Genomic DNA, 25567 nt, shown 5'->3' on the forward strand with positions numbered 1-25567 from the left:
TGGAAAACATGGTTCATTGTGCAGCTCATTTCAGAAAATCATGGACGACGTGTTGTTCATAACAGTTCAAGGTTATTTTGTGCATCGATAGCGTCTGATTCTGTCATTTTGGAGCATTTCCTAGTTGCTCACAAGTCATTTTTTTTTTTCTTCTATTATCAAGCTCTTTTATTAAATCCCAAAATAATTATGATCCGGCAACTTCTTTTCACTAGAAATAAAGCTAAGAATTGATTTAGCTGTGATTGTGTGTGTGACGATACACAGACACAAAAAGGATTGTTGCACTAGAATTAAGACAACTTTGAGATTAAATAAAATAAAAATGTAAGCATGTTTTTAAAAATGGAAAGAAACCGATGGATAGAAAGCTCCAGAATGACCACGATTCAGACTTTGTCATTGGATTCCTGATTTATTTTCTTTTTACGAGATTTGTTTTAATACAAAGAAAATAAATAATTGTGTTTATTTGTTGTTTTTGGAAAAATAACACTCCTAGAGCTCAATAATAGATAAAAATGACTTGTCAAGATGAAGATATTTTTTGGCTGTTGAAGCATATAAAACCGTACTGCAACATTGGCACCAAGGAAAAAAGAAAATACCTCCTGCAATATTTCCTGTAAAACATATTCTCGGTGTTCTTTAACCGACAGCAGAGGCGAACAATGCCGGGAGAAGCCAAGCTAATATCCCAGGAGACTGTTTGCCAGAGGAGGGTACTGGGCTGTGGAGAGCTGTGATCAATGCTGCGTTGTCCATCAACATCCGAAACAATCATTCCCTTTCTTCTTCTCTGCTTGCGTCTTTAGCTCAAGTTCCCGACAATGACGAGCAGTTCGTTCCAGACTTCCAGACTGAAAACTGTGAGTAAGACACCGCGTTGCTTTTCTCTTCTGTGCCGGTGTGCATGCTTGTGTTTATGTGTGTCAACATCTGTGGTAGTTTTTTCCAGTTTTTTTCTTCACTCGTCTCGACGGGCTGTTTGTACTCGGGGAGAGTGAACGCGGTGGCGGTGGCGGTGTGTGTGCTTTTCTCCGTGTCTCTCGATACCCTCACCTTTGCTCGCACAAGTGCTCTCTGGAGAGCTGCAGCAGTCTTGCAGGTCTGCAGGTGCATGGGCTGTCTCTATATCTGTCTCTCCCTTCCTTCGGTTGCTCATGTACCTCTTCACCACCACTGAGGTATTATTGCACTGTGATTTATTTGCATAAACATCAAAATATTGTGGCAGATTTTTTATTTTTGTTCCCCAGTGGCTTGAAGTGATATTTTTAACTCCAGGTAGGACAAACTGCTGTCAATTGATGGCTGTTTTGATTTTTTTCTGAATAAAATCTCGCTCGTACACAACCTTTCCTCAAAGTGCTTTTAGTGCAAACCATCCAGTGTGGTTAGATTTTCTAAATCCGGCAGTTTAATATTAGTTAATACTACATTTATCCTTTTCAGCTGAAGGCTTGTTGGCCTCCTGGTATACAGTATGAAAGCAAGCAGGATTTTATTTCCTCCTTTCTCTATTTTTTTTACTGCATGAGAAAATAAATCAGTTTTTAAAAATGCTCCTTAACAGTTTGATGAGAATGTCTTTGGCCCGACCTGAGCTGCTTTTACACTCTCAGTATTGAGGATTAGGTAGTTGGTCGTACTTCACCTGGTTGTGCACGGTGGTTGCACACGGTGACTGGTGACTTGGCACGGTCCACTTCTGGAGGAAGTAGTGCCAAGGTGGGGACAGAAATGGAGTGAGTGGAGCTCAGTGGGACCCAGCACATGTCTTTCAGATGAGCCAAAACGCCCATGAAACTGTGAGAAAAGACACAAAACAAGTCTTCCCGATGTCCTCGACGCCCTTTAACCTGGAAACAAAGTGGGACAAAATGCAGAAGTGAGGAACTAGAACAAAGAGGAAAGGTCACGTGTGAAATTTGCATCGCTCAACTCTTAGTGTTACAGTAAATTGTTCGTTTTTTAAAGACATTTGGGTAAGATTAAGTAGAAAACGATCTGGCATCTAAATCTAAGACATTTTAACCCTTTGTGAGCCGATTCACAGCCTGAGATACTCAAGCAGGCTCCTGTTGGTTGCTGAGATTAAAAACCAGAGGGGGCCCATATCTCTTTTCTTCACCATTAATTCTCAGGATGACAAGAACAGTATCATCCTTTCAAACGCATCGGCCTTCAAATTGTCTTACCCGGATTTTGCAACTTGTTTGATACATATTGTTAACGAATGTATTTATTTAGGGCCATATTTGCTCCACAGGCTGAATAAAGAAAAGCTGTAAACCATAGTTAGATTGTAAAAACAAATAATCCTCATCCTCCTTTATGTCCTTCAAATATTTTGCCCTCTCAAGTTCTTTCCATTCATCCGGCTGGATTTCGTATTGTAACACACCACGACCAGTGAACTGAAATCCCGACCCTTTGGTGTGAATTAGCGTACCCTCACATCCAAGATGGAGGAGCGGTGCGGCGTACAGTGGAGAACCAGAGGTCACCGAGACTGTCCCGTTGTCCTTCAGAGGTAGCCGGGGTGGGTGGCCACGGTGGCAGGAGACTGCTGACCATCTGAAATGTCCTGTTGGCAAACCTGCAGCAGACTGGAGAGGCACTAACAGATGGCGGGAGGGTGAGGGCACCGTGGTTGGGCGCACGAGCAGGCATCCCAGCCGGCAGCTCTCCCATATGGGTTTCACCGAGCGGAGAGACGGAGGGGCGGACGGGGAGGTAGAGAGCCAGGGATGAAGCTGGAAAGAGATTAATCTCGGAGTTGTAAGCGCGCGGAGAGAAGGACAGCGAGTAGGGTTGGAAGTTATTACATGTAGGGACTCTCATCCCTGAAATCAGCTTTCATGCGTACTACTTATTGTCAACAAATACCAAGAATAGACCAAAACTAACAGTAAATGAATCATGCTAACAAGTATTAGTAGTATCTAAGTATCGGAAGGCTGACTGGTTTATTCCTCTGTGCCATAGAGCTCCATTGGTGTCCAAAAACTGTTAACTATCTTTTACTTTTCTTTGCTAAAAACTACAGTGCCGACCTGTTTTAGGAAATTCCTTATTAAAAATGTAAAGAAATATTTGTGACCTCTTTTAAAGATTTACTGTTCATGTTGATTTGTTGACAATAAGGAATAATACCTATTAACAGCAGCCTTATTATTTAAGATCATTCACTAGCCTATTTTGTGAAGTCAGTATAATTTACTCGGCCTGCAGAGTGCTGCAGCGAAGACGTATTTTTGTAAGCCAGCCAGAAAGTTAGCATCGCTCTGGTTTCCTCCACAAGAAGGGAAAATCCCATCGGCTTTTGGATTATTGCAGAAAATAAGCTCCTTGGCAAACAATCGTTAATGATACCTACGTGTTTTGTTCAGCAAGATAATCTTTACAAATGAACTCTGCTTAAATACAGTCGCCAGAGGTAAAAAGCTAACTTGAGACGATAAACGAACTACCCCACGTCCACATGACTTCACGTCACCGCCACTAAGATAAAGGAGGACGAGGGTTCCAGTGAAGACGTTTAGTTGTGTCATTTAGCCATTTGTTAGCCTTTTTAAAGACACGTGAAACCTTCAAAATTCTCGAGTAGGTTATTTATGTTACGTTAACCACAGGCCTTATTTCAGGCATCAAACCAAAAACCCATCCAAAGAACCCACTGACTTCAATAAGAGTGAACTAGAAGTGCAAAGAATGCTAGTTGAGTGTTACAAAATATACGGTAATCCAGTGCAGTCTACATTTTGTCCCTCTTCATATAAGCATTAACTCGTCAGTCATTAAGTGTCTGCATCAAATTTCAATTGAACCAAATGTAAAGTTAACTTCAGTTTACTGCAAATGCTTCGATACTAGCATAGTTAGCATTAGCCAAAATGTAATTTGTCCTCTTGTGTTGTTAGCATTACTGTTTACTAGCTAGTTTGCTCTCTATGCTAGCTTTTTGGTAGCATTAGCAAAATAAACAACTAGTGTAGCAACCATAATATTTCTTTCACAAATGTAACGGTAATTAGCATTAAATGTAAATGTAGAAAAACATTTTGATCGTCAGCATCAGCCAAAAAGTAATTTTTCCAGTTGTGTTGAAAGCCTGAACATTTGTTATCTAGTTTGCTATCTGTGCTAACTAATTGGTAGCATTAGCAAAATAAACAACTTGTGTGGCAACAATAGTATTTTTTTCTCAGTAAAATATTCTGACAGTTTAATGAATTGCAGAATCTTATTTTGAATCCAGTAAATATATACTCGGCATAGTCTTGAATCTGAATCTCTGCTATTACTCCATTTTAAATGAGCGGATTTTAACGTAAACTATTTTTTAAATACTTGTAGTTTTACATCTGTTTCTATTGAATTCCTATTAGTAGTAAAACAACAGTATTTTAACATTTTTATGTGCTTAAAAAAATAAGTGAATGGGGATAAAGAAATAATCTGGGGTTTTGGAGCGTCAAAGATTGTATCAGAAAGGAAATTCCTTTCCCTGGGTGTTACCGGTATTTGATTTTTCCGTGGCTTCAGATTTATCACCTCTCAGGAAGCTATGGCAGTTTCTCTCAATGTCGACTTCGCACTCTCCATCCATGCAGCACAGAAGCAGCATGTGAGCGGCCTCGAAGCGAAAGTGTCCTCGGGCTGAAGGAGGAGAAGGAGAATTTTCTTTGTCTCAAACTCCAACACAGATGCTTTCCATTAGCATAACTTAGCAGGGAACGAAATAGTAGCGGAGGTGTAAAATGAGGCCACACGTTACCAGCAGATCCGAGCCGCCGTCATTTAACAGCAAAGAGCACCTACAGTAGGTGAAAATGGAATGGAGGGTTTTTTCGCTGTTGCCAAAAGACCTGTATTTTTTTTATGAATGGATCGGAGAAATATCTGTCAAACGCAGGCTCTGATTCTGCCAAAACACACCGTTTGTACCTGAGAATACGTAACGTTTGGGGCCAAGAGTTCTTTGACAATGCACCAAAATGATTGCCAGAAAAATGGCAGCTAAAATTGAATTGTTAGAACCAAGTTTTGTGAGGAAATATATGAAGATTAAATAAATCTTGGACAAGCTCAAATACACAAGTAATTGTGTGTTTTTTTAAAGTTTTCTATTGAATCTCTCCACCAAAGATTAAAAAAGATTGCAGACTATTTAAGTTAATGGCTCTGAAGGAAAAACACAACGACAAAAAAAACATTTGCATTCGAAATAGACCCAGTAATTGTTCTAACTGCTTCTACTTTTAAACACCTCACCCTCTCGGCTAATCAATATGTAGATAATGAGAGCAATCAAGCAGTGATGGGCATGACATTCTGGACTCAAAAGGAAGTCTCTGTTTTCGTCAGAGGCAATGCCCTCGCTATTGATTTGTGTACCTTGGCACCCCACTGACGAAATCTATTGTGACATTTCCATTTCTAATTTAAGGCCTTGCGCTGCAGCACACAAGAAGCTATTGTTAATGGCTGATGTGACGCAGTCGTTTTTATACATTTATACATTTTTATAGATGTATGTAAATTGAATGAACTGATGTCGACTTGGTGTTAAATGAAGAAAATAAATGTCGTCTGGCATGAGGTGAGCTGTAAACCAGAAGTCATGGGGAGACGCTTTGAACTCAGAAAAAAAGAAATACATGTTTGTTTTTAGCGGGTAATTAACGTGACACTGAACATTCATAACTACGGTATTGTTTTGACTCCGTGAGCCCTTAACGAGGCTCTGCCATGCCACCGTCGTCAAAGGTCTCCCCTCAGGAAGTGTCTCTTTGACCTCCGATCGATGACCCGGAAAGGTCAGGCCCCCAGCGAGGGCTGCGAACAACCCCTGAGCTTTGTCATGCCGGGCCCGTGTGGCCCGTCCCCCAGGGGCTCGGCTGTGCGTCAGAAGGGGTGTTGGCAGATCGACCCCTGCTCGTACGGCAGCTGTCAGTCAGCCGTGAGAAAACCCCCCAAAACATCCTCCTCTCTCAGCTCCTTGCAGCCGTAGAGACCGTCCGGAATGTTGGCGTATTTAAAAGAAAAATACTCCCAAAACCACAGATTTGAGTCTCTAGGGTTGTCAAATGTCTAAATGTTTGTACTTTAACGTCTCCATTCATAATTTCAGCTCGCCCTGTTTTTAAATCAGGAAAAACAGGCCGTCTCTCGGCCTCAAACGTCCGTATAAAATCATTCCCTTCAACCGTGGGATGCTGTGGGGACGGCCTCACCGCTGCTTTGTGTGCAGCCGCGGTGAGACGGCGATTGGCGAGGCAACCCGAGCCCGACTTCATTCTGACTGACCAGGTTTTTTTCCGTCAGAAGCGCAGCCGATTGGATTAGCGTTGATCATGACTTGAGATGATGGCATGTTAATCAGGACTGATCAGGCACTTAACAGATGCACCGGGCTCACTGTGGGGCCATAGGTAGCCCCCACCCCCCTCACCCCAACCCCCTCCAGATCAATGAGCCCTGTTGTTGACGTCTGGAACGTATTGACAGCCAGCTGAAAGCAGATGAAGCATTTACAGGACGTCCAGTTTTATGATTGTCATATTTCACTGAAAGAGTCCCTGTCGGGAATAAAAGGCCGAACAAATGACATTTGAAGTGAGTTGTTTGTGTCGGCGATGCTTCCAAAAGTCTTTTAACTTATCCATCATGAATTGTCTTAATCACACACATTCATACATGTACATATACGAGTATATTTACTAAATATGGATGCCTGCGGTTCATACTGTAGTACGCAGACGCTTTGTCCTTTTGTTAGATGTTGTTTAATGGTCAGTCGCATTCTAAAAACCAGCAGCAAAATGTATTAATTTGATTGTTTTTGTTCATGTTTTTTGTGAATGATTTTGCAGACGATACATGTCGTGGTTAATCTGCCACGAACAATTGCCGATCCTAAAAAAAAATATTCAAGTTGATTGCGTGAATTTCTGTCCAATGAGAGTATAAATGCTACTTCGGGGGCTTATTCTTCTTGCTTAAAATAATATTCTGCTGTAAACTTATGCAAAAATACTGAGCACCACCAAAATAATCTGCACTTTCATAAAAACAAAAATAAAATCTGCACCTGCTCTTAAAACCTGTCTCTGATACCTAACAAGGTTGATAGGGATGTGGTTTGTTGTCGTTCAGTCTTAATGACTTTGTCCCCCCCCCCCCCCCTCTTTCTCCCCCCTCTCTTTCTCCCCCCTCTTTCTCCCCCGGTGCGCAGTGGCTTTCCACGGACTGCAGCTGAAGATCAAGAGGGAGCTGCACAGCCCGTGTTCAGAGCTGAGCTCCAACTGTAGTCAGGAACGGCCCTTCAAACTCCAGTATGGAGAGAAGTGCCCCTACAACGTCAGGTGGGCCCCGCACGACACCGAAACCTACTTCAAGTACTCCTCTAAAACACAACGCTTTCAACATTTTAAATTATAAACAGCCGCTATTTGTTATTTAGTTTCACATTCCGTCCTTAATTAAGCAACAACAAGAGCTTTATCGTGAAATGGTGAAAATTAGTTTTGAGTATTTGAGATACGGCCATGTCATTGGTTGAATATTATGTGATTATTATTATATTATTTTTATATTTTAGGCTTTGACCAGGCTTCAGTTTATTTTAGGTTGTTATATATTGAGCTTCAGTTGTTCTTCAGTTCATTTTAGATTGTTCAGCGCTCCATATTTCTCTCAAAATGACTTTAATTCATATTAAATTAGACGTACGTAGAAACTCCTGGCGTCTCTTATTTTATTTCTAAGTAAATCCAAAACATTTGGACGAGTACAGTCATGTTTTTTTAGTTTTTTTTACTTCAAATAAACTGATCCGTTATTCACAACATTAATTCTCTTGGCATGCTCGTGTAATGACCTTGTATGCAGAGAGAAGCTCTTTCATAAGTGATGAATCATGCGTGTGATTCATTTGCTCACCTGGCAGGGCTTGCTTTACATTAAAACCTCCACAGTGTACGCCAAGAGGCGGTGCGATGTGTCTTAATATATCCACCGAAACAAGGCGGCATGCGTCTGAGCTGACAGAGATCGTAGAAGGACAAATGTGTGGCAAACAAAAGAGAATATAGGACTTTTTTTTATACCTGAAAGAAAATACAAATTGAACATGATAACGAGTGCAAAAGCTCTGTAAAATGAGTTTTAATCCACCTTTTGTTTGACATTTTGCAAAGTCAAAGATTTGCTTCTCGGACACGGTGCGCTGAAGTATTGGAAAGTAAAGTAACATGAAGTAAAACCCTCGATCCCCCTTTTTTTCTTTTGTAGAGTATTTGTTGAGTATTTGTTGAGTATCTGAATTGTAAGTCGCTTTGGATAACAGCGTCTGCTAAATGACTGTAATGTAATATTTCTTTCTTTTCACACAAAGTATCTTCCATATTTACCTCACCCACTGTAAAACATGTCAGCAACAGAATCTGATGCACAAGTGTATGGATAAAGCCTTCTTCCAACACATGTAAGACAAAGCACATGATGAAATTCTGTGCTTAACATGCGGGAGGCTTTTCTCGTCATGAAACACCTCAAACACAAACACTGGCAGCACTAGAAGCATACTTGACTCTCGTCCTCTGTTTGCCACAGTGCCTATGAGCAGAAGCAGCCTGCAGGAATGAAGCCCTCCAGCCCAGTGACTCCCCCCTGTAGCACCCCTGTGTCCCCCCTCCACCATGCCTCACCCACGGCGGCCCCGACGCCCAAACCAGACAGGACCTACGCCCACATCCCGGCCTCGCAGCCGCTCCCTGACAGCGCCTACGCTATGGACCACAGGTACCGCAGCCGTTTACGTTTACATTCCATTTACACGTGGAGATTATCACATGATGTGGATCAGCGTTTTACTCACGGTGGAATCTCATTGGTCCAGTATTTTCAGTGGGAGGAGCCAGCAAACTGCAGCAAATGTTATCAAACGGCTAAATCTGACCGACAAAGACTCAATATAGTGGAAAACTAATGTCGGTGACTTTCACACAGCGTTTCATGGATCCCGACCTTTTTGATTTGTGACGCCTTAAAATAAAGCAACGACATGTAGCCCTTAATCACTGGTTTCCATTTTTTCCTGGTCCTGTTGAATCATTTTAGAAGCTCGAGGAGGTAAAAGTATCCAGTCGTTAACAATAAAAAGCATAAAATCTGAACGTATTCTCTGCCTTCCTGTCCAGCTAATCATGTCGCGACCCTTCAGATGCATCTTGTGACTTGCACTACTGTAGCTTTCTTATTTCTGTCACTGAGGATGGCTGCTGCTCTTATTTCTGTTGGTCGCGGCATGTTTTCAGGACGTACAGCTGTCGTAGAAGGGAATGTAGCCACAGTTTGTTGTTAATATTATTTATTTTACATTTTAAAAGACTTGTAATTAATATTTGGCCTTTTATTTCATATGTTTTAGGTTCTCAGTTGTTACACGTCAAATCTCATTTTAGCATCGAAGTTCATTCTTGACCTTTGGGAACAGTTTGTTCAGCACAATTATTCATCAACCAGAAGTTATATCAATTAGTCTACAGATAGAAGAATAATCAGCATCTAACTTCATAATCGATTGAAGTCATTTTTCAGGCAAAAATGTCAAAGATCTTCATTTTTACGCTGAAAGTAAACTAAATGAAGTCCATCGCGCTTTGTTTTCTGTGGCTGATAATGAATCCTCTGACTCTGCGTTGCTCAGATTTCGCCGTCAGCTCTCAGAGCCGTGCCACTCGTTCCCCTCCCCGCCCACGATGGCTCGGGACGGCCGGCCCATCTACCACAGGCAGATGTCCGAGCCCAACATCCCCTTCCCTCCTCAGGGCTTCAAGCAGGAGTATCCCGACCCCCTGTTCGAACACCCGGCCGTGATGGGGGCGCTGCTACCCCACGCGTACCCGGCCACCATGATGATCAAACAGGAGCCGAGGGACTTCACCTACGACTCAGGTGAGAGGCTTGAAGGTAAAAGGCGCTGTTTCACCCCGATAGGTGGAAGAGGTATGAAGAGAGAGAGCAGCTGCCAGAGCGTTATCATTTCAGGAATGGGAGAAGGCGTGGGAGGAGGGGGGTGGCGTTTATTGAGTTTGCCCATTATTAGGGCAGGGGATCTGGTTGGGCCGGGTGTCTGTGCCGGTCGCCATTTCCTGTGGCGCTCTAATAGGAAAGAGGAAAGGGGGGGGGGGGGGTCAGGGGGCCTTGCTATGCCTGGTCACAATCCAAAATCCGCCCTCCCACGCTTGTCCGCTTCCCTTCAGTTCGAGAGTAAAGGGAGCTAATCATCAGCCCGCGGGCCTCGTGGAGCCCGGGGCTGCACGAGGACATGAATGGACATACGCCGGACTGCTGGGTTCATTCACAAGGCGGCCGGAGACGACCCAGGAGAGGCCGAGCTGGAGGAGTCTGTGTGACCAGCCTCTTCCCGTGGCGGTGGAAACACACTGGGCCTCTTTCAGCTCTCTGTTACGTTGGACCGTCTTTGTTTTCACAACAGCAGCTCTGCGCTTTCTGTCGAGGAAAACTAAAGATTTAGTTTTTTACTTTGCCGTAGATGTGTTTATTGAGTTGCACGACTTCTAGATACAAAAAAAACACTCTGTAGCTTCTGTGAGGTTGTAGACAATTAGCATAAATATGTCTCAAGATTAGGGCTGCACAGAACAATCATTGATGTTATTGATTTATCTTCTATTACATTATTTTTCTCTATTTCTTTCTGAATTATTAATTCTAAAAGGGCAAACAAAAAAAAGCCTGTAGTCCAAATGTCTTTAATGTGTTTGTTTTGTGAGACCAACTGTCTAAATATATTAAATTCACAATGATAAAAACAATGAAATGCTCAAATTTAAGAAGCCGGCTCGGGACATTTTTGCTCAATAACTGACTTCAACGATGAATCAATGTTCCAAATGCTCATGGATTAACTGTTAAATGAGTTACTTGTTTCAAAGCAAGTCAGGATGTTAGCTGTACATCTCACTGACCCACAAAGATAACAACTGCAACATAAAGTTCAATTATCAGCTTCCAGTGGTTACGAGTAACCAGCAGCACTCTAAAGATTCAACAGGAAGAGGGCCAGGAGGTATATTTTGGTTTGTTGAGGTCTTGTGTGCGCTGCTGTCCCGCACTGTCCCGTGTGTCCAAGATGGAGCATCAGAGTGAATTTATTAGTCACAGTGGAGCATGTTGACTGGAGCAGGCCTGTTGGAAAGGAAGGGAGGGGAGCTGGTAATTTCATTAGCAGCAATTTCCTCTACAAGCCCATTACTTTGATGAAGTTCAGAGAAATGTTTATGGGCCTGAATGAAGGGCCTCGGTCTGTTTATTGAACAGTCGCTTCGTAACCTGTTTGGCCGTTTTCTTGATCACGAGCCACGGCCGCGATGTCTGTGTTGTGGGAGGATCCGACATGTAGAGTACAGTAAATGAAGCCTGAATACAGGCTTCATTACAGAGACGTGAGTAAATACAAGTGGTTCAACTATTTTAGGTACAAAATCTTTCAAATGAGATGGAAAAAAATGACTATTCTGCAAAAATGTCAGGGAATCCAGGTTCTCGTGTTAAGTCTGTGATGTTAATGAAGGAAAGAAATAATAAACAGGTATGTTACAGAAGGAGTCAAGACAAAGGGATCCTTTCCCGACGTAAGCGAGGCACCACCAATATTTTGCACATTGTATTTTAAATTGTGTGAACTATATGATATTAGTTTTCTCTATTGCAATAAATAAGGATTAATTCAGTCAAAGTAAAGAAAAAAAAACATTGGGGAGACCGAACATTCATTTTTAACATTTTCTTTTCAACTGAGCTCCGCCCACTTCAAACCTGCGGGAAGAGCTCAGAGGAAAGTAAAAATCTCTCCTCTGAAACAACCAAAACAGAAAATAGTTTGTTCATGTAACATCCGATCACACACACAGTCAGAACCTGGTTGTGTTTTCCTTTAAATCTAAAGCGACACTTAGCCAACGTGCTGCAGTGACACAGGAACCAGAGAAGAAGTCAAACTGTAAAAGCTTTACGTTGAGCGCCGTCGCGTTAGAAACTTACATCACGCCGCCGTGTGTTTTCACACCAGCGCCGTGTTTTTGTTCGGTGGTAAATCTTCCTCCGAGTGGAGACGCCGGCGGCGAGTATTAGCAGCGTGATATAGGGAGCCGGCCCGCGGCTGGGAGCCGTTGCTGGGGGGCACGTTCTTTAATCAGACCCAGTGGTGCATTGAGTGAACAGGCTGCTCTCAGATAACTGAGATCGTGTTCTTCATGCTGCCTTGGGGCCTTTAACACCCACTTCTCCCATTTCTTTCCTGGCGTTCAGCAGAAGTGCCTAGCTGCCATTCTGTCTACCTACGGCAAGACGGCTACCTGGCTCACGCCAACAGGACTGAAGGTACCAGCCATGATACGGGTCAATGTTGTGATCGTGCACTTTGAACTTGGGCTGAATATTATGTCAAACGCCCCCTTTCTTAAATCTTTCCAGGTTGTATGTTTGACAAAGTGGCGAGGCATTTCTACGACGATACCTGCGTGGTGCCTGAAAAGGTTGAAGGTGAGTTTTTCCATCAGAGTTCTTTTCAATTCTACATTAAAAACACGTGGCGTTGTGCTGGAACCCCTCAAAGCATCGCGACCCAATTCACAACTGGCCTGATCTTTAAATCGTGAGGAGAGCAAATTCTTGCATAAATGAGTGTTCCTGACTATTTTTACTGCCATCTCCAAATCCCCTTATATTATCATGAGCAGCTAAACCAGCCATTTTAAAGAGATATACATTTGAGAATCACAACTTTTGTTTTATAAATGTGTTATTGAAAAAACCAACGTATCCTCATAAACGCTGCGTATGATATCTTACTCCTCATTTTTCATGCGTTTTCCAATGAAAAACAGCAACACGCGTCCATTTCCGCTCGTTCCTCGCATACAGTCTCTTCCAAACTTCTGTTTTCACCCACGTTACGCAAGTTACGTGCCAAATAAAAGAGCAAAAAGCATTCTCCTGGCTGAAAGATCGCCATTTGTTGGGCCCGCCAGCCCTGTGTGTGCCAATGGTCTTCATACTTCCTCGTTCACGATTACATGGATCACATCAGATACAAATCTGTCGGATATCCATGAGTTACGGCGCATTACCTTTCGTAGGTAAAGCTAGCTTTATAGATGAGCACAAATAAATGCATTTAGGAGTCAACAGACTCATTGTTTCCTCGAATCAGTAAAACAAACTGAAAAAATGTTTGCTAGCTTTTTATGTTAGATTCAATGCTATCAGTAGCTACAATTATCAGAACAATGTGGTCAAAGATGTACGACAGATACAGTATAATTGTTAAACATAAGACAAAGGAAGAAATTCCACAAATTGTTTTGGCAACCTGGTTAAAATGACCCGCGACCCTCCAGTGGGTCTCGTCTCCGTCTTTGCGGATGAAAGTAAAGGTCCGTTCTGTGTCCTCCAGGTGACATCAAGCAGGAGTCGGGCATTTACCGCGAGGGCCCGTCGTACCAGCGCAGAGGCTCGCTGCAGCTCTGGCAGTTCCTGGTGGCTCTGCTGGACGACCCGTCCAACTCCCACTACATCGCCTGGACCGGCCGCGGCATGGAGTTCAAACTCATCGAGCCGGAGGAGGTGAGAGGCTCAGAGAGGCGTTGTTACTGTTTATTTTAATCTTTTTACATAGAATCTGTGTCGTCTGAACAATGGATTGGATTTGAGGCAGCTTTTACGTAACAGAAGGTCACTTTACATACAAAAAACAAGCGAAATACATCGATTTATTTCATTGATTTTAACCACCACTTTGTATTTCTCAACACATGTTATTTGTCTGCTGTAGTTTGTTTAATCTGTCAAAATTACGATCATTTAGTCAAACTTTTGATAATTCCAGCTTCTCAAATGAGAATTTGCTGCTTTTCTCATTTTTTTTCCTCATTGATAACTGAATATTTTTCGGTTTTGAGCTGCTGGTGTGATAAAAACAAACAATATGAGGATGTCTACTTCTGATCTGGGCAGTCATGATGGCCATTTTTCACCATTTTCTGGACATTTAATCGACAATAATAACAGATTAATTGGAAATAATAGTTAGTTGCCGCTCTACTCCAGTGTGTTACACTCATATGTGTAAAAAAAATAAAAATAAAAGGTTGTGTGAGACATTCAGGCAGAATAAGACGATGTCAAAGGTCACCATTTGAAGCGGGATGAATAACAGTCGCTGCTCTTAAAGTGGTAAAGTCAGTTCTGGATCTGCCTTCATCGTTTTTTTGTTTGTTTGTATATGTACCTTGTACTCAACCGCATCCATCCAGCTGACCCCTAAAGGCCAACGCCCTGCTAAATATTTCACAGGCCGTATTCCTAAAAACATAACGCATGTTGACGGTTGGGCCTTTAGAAATGGAAACAGAGGCCGAGTCTGTGAGCGGCCACATCACACACAGTGGGGCTCAGTCACTATCGCTCGCTGTTGGTGGGATGGAGGAGGATGCAGGTTGCAGGCGTGGGTGGGGGGGGGGGGTGGGGTTGAACATAGAGTGGGTACCTGGCAGCGGTCCACGCAGCCCGACAGTGTCTAGAGGCGCGGGCCAGCTGCAGCTAACAGGGGGGCCCATTCATGCCATCAGGTGACCGAACGCACTCGCTTTGGGGGGGACGCGGCGGACAAGCGTTAGCTCGAGGATTCTGCCTTTTCACAGGCGGGAGTGGCATGTCAGCGGGAAAAGTACAAAAGGCTCAGAGGAAAAAGCTGAAATAATTGAACAAAAAAAAGGAGACGAAGAGGAGAATCTGCAGAGGAGAAGCTGGCGAGAGCGCCGCGGGGGCTGTGGGTTTGGACGGCGAGGCCGGGTGGTGGGTGGTCTGGTAGACAGGTGCTACAACATCTGCTGCCTCCTCCGCTGGGTGTGTGACAAGCTCCTAATGAACACATCCCTGCTCAGGTCTGCCGAGGCTGGACGCACTCTAATGACTGTTATTCGCAAAATATGGATTAATAAGTTTGTTTAACATTTCAGCTGCCGCGGGTGGGAAACAATATCAGGGAAAGGCCGCGCGTGTTTGTGTTTCAATGCTTCGTGGGTTTCTGTTTACCCACTCTGCCTCTGTGTTGTTTACCCGTGTGTGGTGCAAAGGTGGCACGTCGGTGGGGGATACAGAAGAATCGACCGGCGATGAATTACGACAAGCTCAGCCGATCGTTGCGCTACTACTACGAGAAGGGAATCATGCAAAAGGTAAAATAAAAGACAATATGAGACGCATATATGTACCAAGAATACAAATCCAAATCTCTGTTGGGCTTTGCTCAAATCATGAGAACTCACCTTTTCAAGATGAAAGCTTTGGAGCTCAGAGCCAGGATGAGAGCCTGATTGATACCACCTGTGTAAAAGGAGGAGCATGTGCTGACTGCCTCCTCGTGGTCGCTTATATCAGGAGGTGGAGCGTCTCAGAAACATTGACCCTGATCAAGATCAAGGCTTTGGAACGTTGTTCTTGCACACTTCAGTTAAAGAAATGTCCGACTCTGTGTTCGACATACGTCCTCATTTCTTTCTCCTTGGTCACTGTGCTTCACAGTTACAAGAAATCAACATGCTTCACAGTTTTATACTGACATTAGATGATACAATGCTTCAGACAGAGGTCAACTTTAACATGAGATGGCCCGTTAAACTTAACAAAGAGACTTTCCTGGTTGTTTGGATTTGTTCTGAGGTGTCCCTGAAGCTGTTTCTCCAACATCCACAATCTTCATTTTTACCAGCTGTGAAAGTCTGCTGCTCCTCTCTTCCCTGTGTGCAATGCACTGTGGATAAATACTTTACGGAGTTTTTAATCCTGATTTAGATGCTTTTTACAGTGTGAACACGATACATGCCGCACTCAAAACCTGCTCAGAGTTTGTATGTAGCATGGATTTGGGACACTGATTGAGTTAACTCTGCGTTTGGCTTGTGATTGCAGGGTGAACACAGGTGTAATTGATCACGTTCATTGTGGTTGTTTCATTTAGGTGGGCCAGTGACCTGGTCTTGAGTATTCTGGCTCACTGGAATGACTGTAACACTAAATACAATGTGACCGTTGTTCTTTTTATCAGTTAAACTGTCTACCGGCTATGAACCGCAACACGTCTGCAGTTAAAAGGGCCTATTGTCGTCGGTAATCAGGCAAACTTTAATGACGTTTCTTAACAGAAGGAACTCGTAAAAAAATAATTTAATTCCGCCCACTGAGATTGTATCTGCCTCTAAGAGATGTTCACCAAACCCCCCACGCTTCAGTCACCTCACGTTGTCAACGTTCTCACAATATACTCAAATTTAACTTTGTCCGTTTTGGTAGATTGACTTTGAAATTTGTCAGGGATTTCCATAAATAGGAAAAAAATAAAGAATGTGTTGACGTTAATTGAATATTAAACCCTTTTACTCACTACAGAAAAGATGAAAATTCATATTTTTCGGGGACATTTTCGTCTCCACTGTCAGTCCGGTTATTTTGTAAATAGTATTTTTAAGAAAAGGACGATAGTATGATAATATCTCGGGTGATTCATCAGTCGCGTTTAAAGTTCAATGGACTCTCCTCGCGCGCTCTCACAGTTTAGAAATGTCCGAAACCAAAATGTCCTCCCCACTCATTTGTCCCACCCCGTCCTGTCCGTCTCCGTCCAGGTGGCCGGCGAGAGATACGTCTACAAGTTTGTGTGCGACCCCGAGGCCTTGTTCTCCATGGCGTTTCCCGACAATCAGCGGCCGGTGCTGAAGACGGACATGGAGCGGCAGATCAACGAGGAGGACACGGTGCCGCTGTCGCACTTTGACGAAAACACGGCCTACGTACAGGAGGGGCCCTACTGCCCGCCGCACCCCTACAGCGAGGGCTACGTTTATTAACGCCAGCCCATTAAAACACACACACCTCCACTCCACCCCGCCGCCTCCTCCGTCCATACACCTGAGACTGTCATGTCCTCGAATTCACAGTCGCTCCGGAATAAGACTGAACACACACTCTCTCACTCTCTCTCTCTCTCTCTCTCTCTCTCTCTCTCTCTCTCTCTCTCTCTCTCTCTCTCTCTCTCTCTCTCTCTCTCTCTCACATAAACACACTGTTTTTTTTTTCCCAAGCCGCACAGCAGGATGGAGAGTGCACTTTATGGACAGGAAGCGCGGTGTTAACCTGCCAGGGGCTAGCTACGTGGTTGGCTTTTTAACCGTTGTTTATGTTTGTACATTAATGTGGGAATCATTCGTTTTGTTTGTTTTTTATTCTCATGATTTTCGAGCATGTGGCGCCCCGGTGAGACAGGACTCAGTGGCAAACGGTCACCCAAGGACTGAATCTTAAGACTTCCTGCAAAAGAGACTCGTCCACGCTCGCGCTGCGAATCGAAGGACGATCACTCCTTTCGTCTCAATCAGCCGTCCTGTACTTTCATGCCAATATTAAATGGAATACTGGCTACGTATTGATGCTTTTATGGTGAAGTGACATGATTATAGACTGACGTGATGATGAAAGAGACATTAAGCTTGAAGTTTGATCTCGTCAACGATCCCCTTGTCCAATCAAACTGCAGATCTCATCATAACTGTGTTTTGTTTTTTGCCGTGTTGACATGAATCATTCTCTCAATGAAGCCTCTCGGGGTGGTGGAGTAAAGAAACAATGGTGCATCATGGGAATGTGCTGATGAAAATGCGGCCTGTGTTTAAGATAATTCAATGAAGCTCCACGCCGCTGTAAAATAACTCATTCACCGTAAACAGCAGTTTTCCTTTGTATTCTGAATCAGCAGCGTTGGCTTCTCTTCAGGTGTTCAGTTTCCTTTTTGAATAACAGGTGAAAGTGTATGTACAGTCAAAGTGGACACAGCAACCAACACATTCAGGATTATTATTTGCATCCCCCCCAAAAAAAAAATAAGATTTTATTGGCTTAAATAATAAAAAGCTAGGAAAAAAAATCAAACAAAGTCAAATATTTCCCTGATTTCTTTTCTCTGTTTTGTTCCAGGTGAACATCACGTGTACATTTTTACTTTTGCCTTTTGATTTTTGGTAAAAAAAAAAGGTATAAGGAATATTTAGAGTCTTATAATGCGATTTAAAAAACACATTCATGTTATAACAAAAATAATGTTCCATTGTATAATCAGGTAAATGCACATTTTGTTGCTGCTTCAAATTGTAAGTGTATTTTCTAGTCTCAAGAAGAAGAAGAAAAAAGAAAAGAAGTGCGGCAGTTACGACCTGCTATTCTGGATTTCTCTCTTTTTTTATTATTATTATTATTTTGACTTTTTGTTTGTTTTTGTTCAATTTGAGCATTAAAAAAAAGAATCTGGTCTGAGTTTTGTTTCTCCGTGTTTACGTGTGTGTGACGGGATCGGCAACGGCGTAACATTCTGTAATAAAATAGATCTGAAAAACACATTTTTACGTAATGAATCATTACATAAAAGTTGTGTGTATCACTTCTTCTCTTGGCATCGTTATCTGTCTGATTTACACTCAAACTTAACGTTTAGCTCTTCTTCTTTGGCAGAAAAGAGTTTCAGGTCATAGATTTTTACACACTGGAAGTGGAAAAAAGACTGAAGGACTAATAGATTATGGCCTCTTCTCAATTTCCAGGTTGGAGAGAAAACTCCCAACCTCAAAGCATTTAACCAAAGTGACACCTGAGGAAAAATCAATGGCTAATTTAAGACACCACTTTTTCATGTAGGTGAATTGTTTCTGCTCTTACAAGAGTGGCAGTAATGAAAAAGAAGAAGCAGCCAGCAACACTCCCTTAAAGTTATTATTTCCTTCTGCAAAGCGTCACTATTGCTAAAAAAAAAAAAAAATCAATGACTAATTTAAGGAAGCATTGTTTAATTGCTTCCACTGATGGGAAAAATGAAAACGGATGTGTAAGTAATGAAAAAACACTACTTGCCTTAATTTGTCAGAGCAGGTTAGAAGCCAACCCTATTACAGTCCCCACTCTTGGTTTCTTTTATTGATTGTCTGTCGACGAGGGAATTGCCCTTAACTTAAAACACCTGATTGCTTCCCTGAGGATATTTAACAACATCTAGTCCGACATGTGCACACGCAGAGAACAGCAGTGAAGCTTTGAATATGATGAATGAAACTTCTCATCTGGGTTTTCCCTCTAACAGTAATCTGCAGTAATAACCAGTGAAGTAAGTACTGTACACACAATATTACTCTCTACGTGCGTTATGAAACTGTCTGTATCGCACGGAAGATTGTAACAAACAGCATCATCTTTGTTTCATCGTCAGTGCAGTTTGCTCCAGGAAGTCCTCACATATTGTCCCGTGATTCTTAGAATAACTTCTAATTTTTAAAAACACGCAGTCGCTCAGATGGAGCGTCATTTGAGGAAAGTGTGTTCATATCCTCTGTATTTGTGGGTCATTTTTTCTTTTTTTACTTTCCACAATAGATACTTAAATATGTTTGATATTTTACAGGCTGTTTACAGTATATTATTGTTTAATTCTGTACTTTTTTGGCTTGTAAAATTGTTGCTATTTCTCCACCAGTGAGTGTGAAGAAGGCTCTGAAACAGCAGAAATAAATAAATAAATATATACCATGAAAATTATCCAAATAATTACAACATTTTATGGACTTTTTAGCAGTAGTGGAAAGTACATTTACTAAACTTATACCACACTACATTTCACATTGCACAGTGTAGTGTGTAAAAGGACACATTACTACTTTTTACTCCACTACATTTAGCGACCAGCTACGTTGCAGATTAAGAGTTGAAAAAGCTTAAACAAGCATATCACATAAAATGCATTGCAAATGAAACAGCGTATAAAATGGGTAAAATGAACTTCAACATTAATATGCTGCTAACGTATGAACGCATTAGTACTAAGAATCCAGGAATAGAATATTGCATCACAAATACTTTTACTTTTATATAAGCAGGCCTACGTATTCCTCATAATACTTGCTGCACTTTAACACAAGTAACATTTTAAAAGCAGGCTTTTCACGTGGAACTGCGTCCATAACTTTTGCTCATCAAAAGGATCTGAATATCTATTCCACCGGTGCTGTAGATGTTTCTCAGGGAGGGGTGGGGCTACTTTTGAGCCCTCTGAGGCTGCATGTGGTTTGACTTTTGCTGTTCAATGAACTTCACGGTTACAGACCAGACACAAATGACTGCGGCTTATTCAAACGCACAGCATTCAAATCTCATGCAAACTTCTCGGTGCTTTAAATACGTGGCGAGTTTCTAATGTCGGCGGTCAGAGTTTCTGATGCAGTATTTTCCGCGCGTGTGTGTGTGTTGGGGGGGGGAGAGTCTTAAGGTCACTTGCAGGATTACGCGTCTTACACCTTCTGAAGGTGTCGTGTCACTGAGGCTGTAAATCACCATGCAAATCCTGTTATCTGGCCCCAGTTCAGGGAATCAGGGGCCTCCGCTATCGACATATTTACCATTTATGGACATATGCTTTACATCCTGTGCCACTGGCCAAAATCCTCCCCTCCCCCGCCGCACTACCAGCTAATATTCTGTGTATCTGAACTGCGAATTGTGGTCCTCCCCCCACTGTAACAGATGGCCGCTCGATCTTGAGTCATCACAAAGCCATTACGGGAGTGACTTGTCCTCAGCCGGGCCGCCTTGATTCGTGCCCGATGGCTCTCGCCAGTGTTTGCTCGGGCTCTTAAGTCAACCTCGGGTTTCGTGACACGTCGTGTTTGCTCAGGTTAAATGGCCTGCGTTGCCCCCGGAGCCCCCTGATTGGCTGTGACACCGCGGTGTTTGACGAGCGAGATGACACCGCGGCGGGGGCAAATGTGTTTGGCCGTTTGAAACAAGTTGGCTTTTAATGCAGTGTGTTTACACACCGAAAAGCCCCTAAGTGTGTTTCTATCTGTGTTGCCAGGGTCTATCAGTGGCCAGACCAGTGAGCATAAATCATTCAGGGGTAATTCAGAGGAACAACAGAGGCTCTAAAAGGAAAAAGCAAGGAAATTATAAAGCCTCTATAATGGAGGCCCCTATTACGGCTGCTGGTCCGGTTTAAGACTGCCTTATAAATGGTTTCATTATCTAGTAGGCTAGACAACCAGCACGAAGGCTACATATGTCCAAAATCACTTCGTGGACTCTATTTTACTGTACTTGTGAACACAATTCTGAGCTGTAATCACAAACTGCCCCACACATCCCCATTTTCTTCAAGAAGGAACGATTCCTAAAACCAAACTCAAATCAACTATTTTTCTTTGTCTTTTTGGTCAGATAGAAAACACAGCAAAGTGTTGTTGTAGGACACACACACACACTCACACACACCGGGGTCATAATTTGTTTCCAGCAGTAGTCACTGCAGCGTTGTGGATCAAAGGTCCTGGAGATGAGAAGCTGCTGACTGCGGCGTCGTCGTGGTCTAATTTAACAGGGCTGCTGGCAACGCCACCGGTTCCCCACTCATTACACTTCTTTTTACTCTCTTGTTGATCATCTTCCTGCTCCGGAGCAGATGCAACACAAAAGCCAACCCCCACCATCCTCCCCCGACACAAAAGCCCGTGACAGTAATAAATAGCCTCCGTGATCCAGGTTTAGAAAGCTGTGAAATTGGATATTGAGATGCTCTCCGGAGCTGCGGGTCGGGAGTAGTTTCAGACTAGACTGTGGGAATCGTCTAATCCGATCACCGGGAATGTAAGACGGGCTAATCGCCTGACGGGCCCGGCCTCTCGTGCCCGCGGGCCGCTGGCGGTGGGGAATTGATGGCGTTGCAGTTTGATGTCTTTCTCTTGTCAAAATGTCGGTACGTTAGAGGAGCGATGACATGGTGTCGTGAATGTTTTGTCTTTTTTTGACTGTTTTATGTGATCAAATCATACCGGTTTACACACATTTAAACAACTCCTCGTTAAAGTGGTAAGGAGACAATGTTGCTGTGAAACAACAACAAGTGAAACTCCACAGATACGAGGACATTTTGTAAAGCTGCGTTTGAACTTCTTTATTCTTTCGAGATTTGACAAAACTGACACTTTACATCTGACGCATGGTGCAAACTACATGCTGACAAAGCGGCAACCTGTAGATGCTAAAAATGAAGCCGAAGAAAAGGATATGCCAAACACTGCAGTTATTTAAATGGCCACTTGAGGCTGGCTCCAAAAGCGAGTCAATCCCCATAGACCTCCATGTTAAAAAGCCCAACTTTACAGCAGAAATAAACATGTTTACAGCCTGGTACAAAACACGTTTTTGGACGTTGTAATTGTGATGTCACCCATTGGTTTGCAGACTGCCGTTTTGAAGCCTCGAGTTTCTCGATTTGGAACCGGTGAACTGAAGTGACCATATATAGACTGCGAAAGAGTGACGCAGAGACGCCGTATACTGCTCTGGTAGTGGTATCGACCTGTCTGTCACAGTAAGCCCCGCCCTAAAGCATCCCCTGCTTTATGGTCTGTGTGACTCTAAATGGAGCATAATGTACTAAATGAACATCATGCTGTGTTGAAGAAGACTTGAAACTAGAGATTGAGACATAAACTCATGTTTACAATGTTTACTGAGGGAATAAATCAAGAGAGAAGTAGAGTCATCTTCTCATAGACTTCTATACAACCAGAGGAGTCGCCCCCTGCTGGTCAGTAGAGATAATGCATGTTTTAAGACACTTGGCACATTCGCTCGTTATAACCGGAGGTTGCTGCCTCAGCTCTACGATCGACGATCCACCTCTTTGCCCTTTTTTTAAGTCAGGCCTCTGACGTCACTGCCAAGATGTCGACGGCCGAGCCCCGGACTCAGAAACCGATGGTTAACATTGCACGAAGACTACGACCGTATTTCATACGGGCTATGCTGCTAACGTCTCTGCAGTTGATCTGTACATATAAACACACCTCAGGCAACTGAACAGAGTAACTGACATACACTTAAATATACATATGGCTAAGGACAAAGCAAAAAAATTATTCAATTCAATCAAAGTAGGCACACGCGATGTCCTCATTTCCTTGACTTTATGAAGACGCCAACGTTTGTGCAAACAGCTTTGATCGGAGTGTGATGAAACCTGCTGAAAGCTGTTTGCTGTAATGTTGCTGTCTTAATAAACAATCCCCCAAATATGAGAACACAGCGTGCGGCTTCCTCGGTTTAATGAAAAACGGAATATTGGCCACTCACGGTGTCGTTCACCGCTGATGTGATGCAGTTTCTCTCTGACCTAACAGGCTGTAACGTCTACATCTTTTTTTTCCTGATCATGTTTAATTAGTCTTCAAGCATTTTATTTACAACAACAGCGATGCTTTTGGATGGTTTCTTAGTAACCTTATCTTTGAGGAAGATGTGATATGAAATGATGTTTTTGTGATGAGTGCAGCTTGTGTATCCAGTGCACTGTAACAGATGAAGAAACCTGAACCAAGACCGTGTTTTATTCTTAGATCAAATACATCATGTCAGAGTTTTAAACATTTACAAGTATTTGCACAACTCAGACCCAGCAAAACCCAGACAGATGCGAGTTGACCATATTTTAAGTATAAAAATGCTTTTTTCCTGCTCAAAAATGGAACATTGTTTCGTCTCAGTTCTGTTCTATTCAAGTTGCAAACAGTCCTTTTTGAATTTAAGCCGTGAAGCCATGAAATCCGGTCTTGCTTGCAGGTCTCTCAGGCAGGTGGACCCACAGCTCCGGGATTCAGTGCTGCCTTTAAATCAGGAATTGATCAACAAGAAACATTGATGAATGGATGAAAGGTTTACAAAGGAAATTGAGTTGTAGGAGAGGTTCAGCAAACAGTTGTTACGCTGCGCGGTCAAGGACATCATCAGATCTACGCCGGACTACATGGAGCAATTGAGTATCAGGTAATTCATGAAAGCATTTATATTCATTTAACTAGAGTCCGGCTCTCAGTGGAGACTTTCAGTGTGTGATGATGAAGCTCGTTCAGACGGATGTTCAAGAATATTTTTATCAAAAATAACACCATATGCTTTCTGTGTGTCTTTTGGGGGGATTTTCCAGGGCACTGAACAATAAATTAAAAAAAGAGTTAAGTTCTAAAAATATCACCATTGGCGACTTCCTCCAAAACTCCCGAATCGTCGGAGTCCTGACGCCGTCTCTGCTGCTCTGGCGGGGCACGCCACCCCGTCTCTTCACCTTCCACAATGTCGTTTGATCTCTGCGACGCTGTCAACGCCGCGGATCAACCTCACGACAGACCTTGTAGCCACAGACACCCAGTGAGGTGGCCAACCATCTGTCACCGGGGCCCACAGACCTCGGGCCCAACCCCCCCTCCACCCCTCACCCACCCCCTCCCAGGGCCCATTAGCTCTCCCCTAATGCAGCCGCTGTAGCTCCGAGAGGGCCCCTAACAGGCACAAAATGGACTGCTACTTATCCTCCTTAATTCCCAAATGAGTTCTCTTTAGCGTATACATAATTCATTTCTCCGAGTCACTTACGGGCGCCTTTCACCCGTTTAGCAAATACTTGTGTCAGGTTTATCTTCTTTCTTTCTTTTCTTCAGGTGTGTAAATCTGATTGCAGCTTGTAATCCTGGTGGGAAGAGACAAAGACAAAAGAAAAACAAAGGAGTCTGGATGTCAGAGTCACGCCGTGTGATTTAAATAGCGAGCGAGGAGCCTGCAGAGCCTGGAAAAGTACACTAATGTAGTCAGATGAGGATAGATATTCCAGGGGTAAATTTAGACCACCTCACATTCATAACACCTAATGCCCTTTAAATAGGCTTAAGAGGAGGACTAGAAATAGGCTCTGATAATTAATTATTTTCAGTACATTTCTTCTTCTGCTTTCGTTTCCACAGGCGTATTAATTCTTTCTCTGCGAATATGTGGCAGCCATGTCAAATCTACTAAATAATGCACTTGTTTCGATACACCTTAATTTCTCGGAGGGAGGAACTCGCCGGTTTAAATTGAATGCGGGCGCTAATGTTTCAGTTATATTTTTCTTCAAGTTATTCTGTTTCCCTGCACGAGTTGAGCCATGAAGAGTAATGTGAGGATGGATGAGAGGTGAAAAAGAAATGGGCGCTCAGATGTAAACAAGACTCATATTTGATTTAACAGTCACGGTTTGTAAGAGGTTAGAGTGGATTTCAGGCATCACATGAATATAAATACTGTTTCTCTGCACGATGTTGCATGAGGTCTTTTTGAAAACCGTGAAAGCGTCACGTGTTGGCCCTTAAAATAGATCAGGTGTACAGTAAATGCACACAAACAATGTGTGCATTTGTGTGCAAAATGTGTGCAAAATAGACAATTCTCAACATACAGCGTGAGTTCACGGTCACTAAAAATTGCCAGAAAAACAAACCTCCGCCGCGGTAAACAGTGGTATTTAAAGGCTCCATCTCAAAACACGCTTCGTAAATAGAAGCGACCAAGATATCTCTGGCTATCACAAAAAAAACCTGCAAAACACACGGGACAAGCACACCCTTCTTCT

At 42.9% G+C, this 25567-nt stretch overlaps 1 protein-coding gene across 1 annotated transcript in view; it reads left to right on the forward strand.

Annotated features, from left to right (window-relative positions):
- Positions 1 to 16998, forward strand: part of etv1 (ETS variant transcription factor 1) — a 19719-nt gene extending 2721 nt beyond the window's left edge. The window contains 9 exon segments of the mRNA XM_079276004.1: positions 816 to 869; positions 7244 to 7373; positions 8623 to 8811; positions 9719 to 9966; positions 12349 to 12417; positions 12511 to 12579; positions 13493 to 13662; positions 15174 to 15275; positions 16722 to 16998. Of these exon segments, the coding sequence (XP_079132130.1) occupies positions 816 to 869; positions 7244 to 7373; positions 8623 to 8811; positions 9719 to 9966; positions 12349 to 12417; positions 12511 to 12579; positions 13493 to 13662; positions 15174 to 15275; positions 16722 to 16943 (1253 nt within the window). The 3' untranslated portion in view covers positions 16944 to 16998.
- Positions 16999 to 25567: the final 8569 nt, after the last annotated feature.

The sequence above is a fragment of the Melanostigma gelatinosum genome (genome assembly GCF_949748355.1).
Source record: "Melanostigma gelatinosum genome assembly, chromosome: 9".
NCBI lineage: Eukaryota > Metazoa > Chordata > Actinopteri > Perciformes > Zoarcidae > Melanostigma > Melanostigma gelatinosum.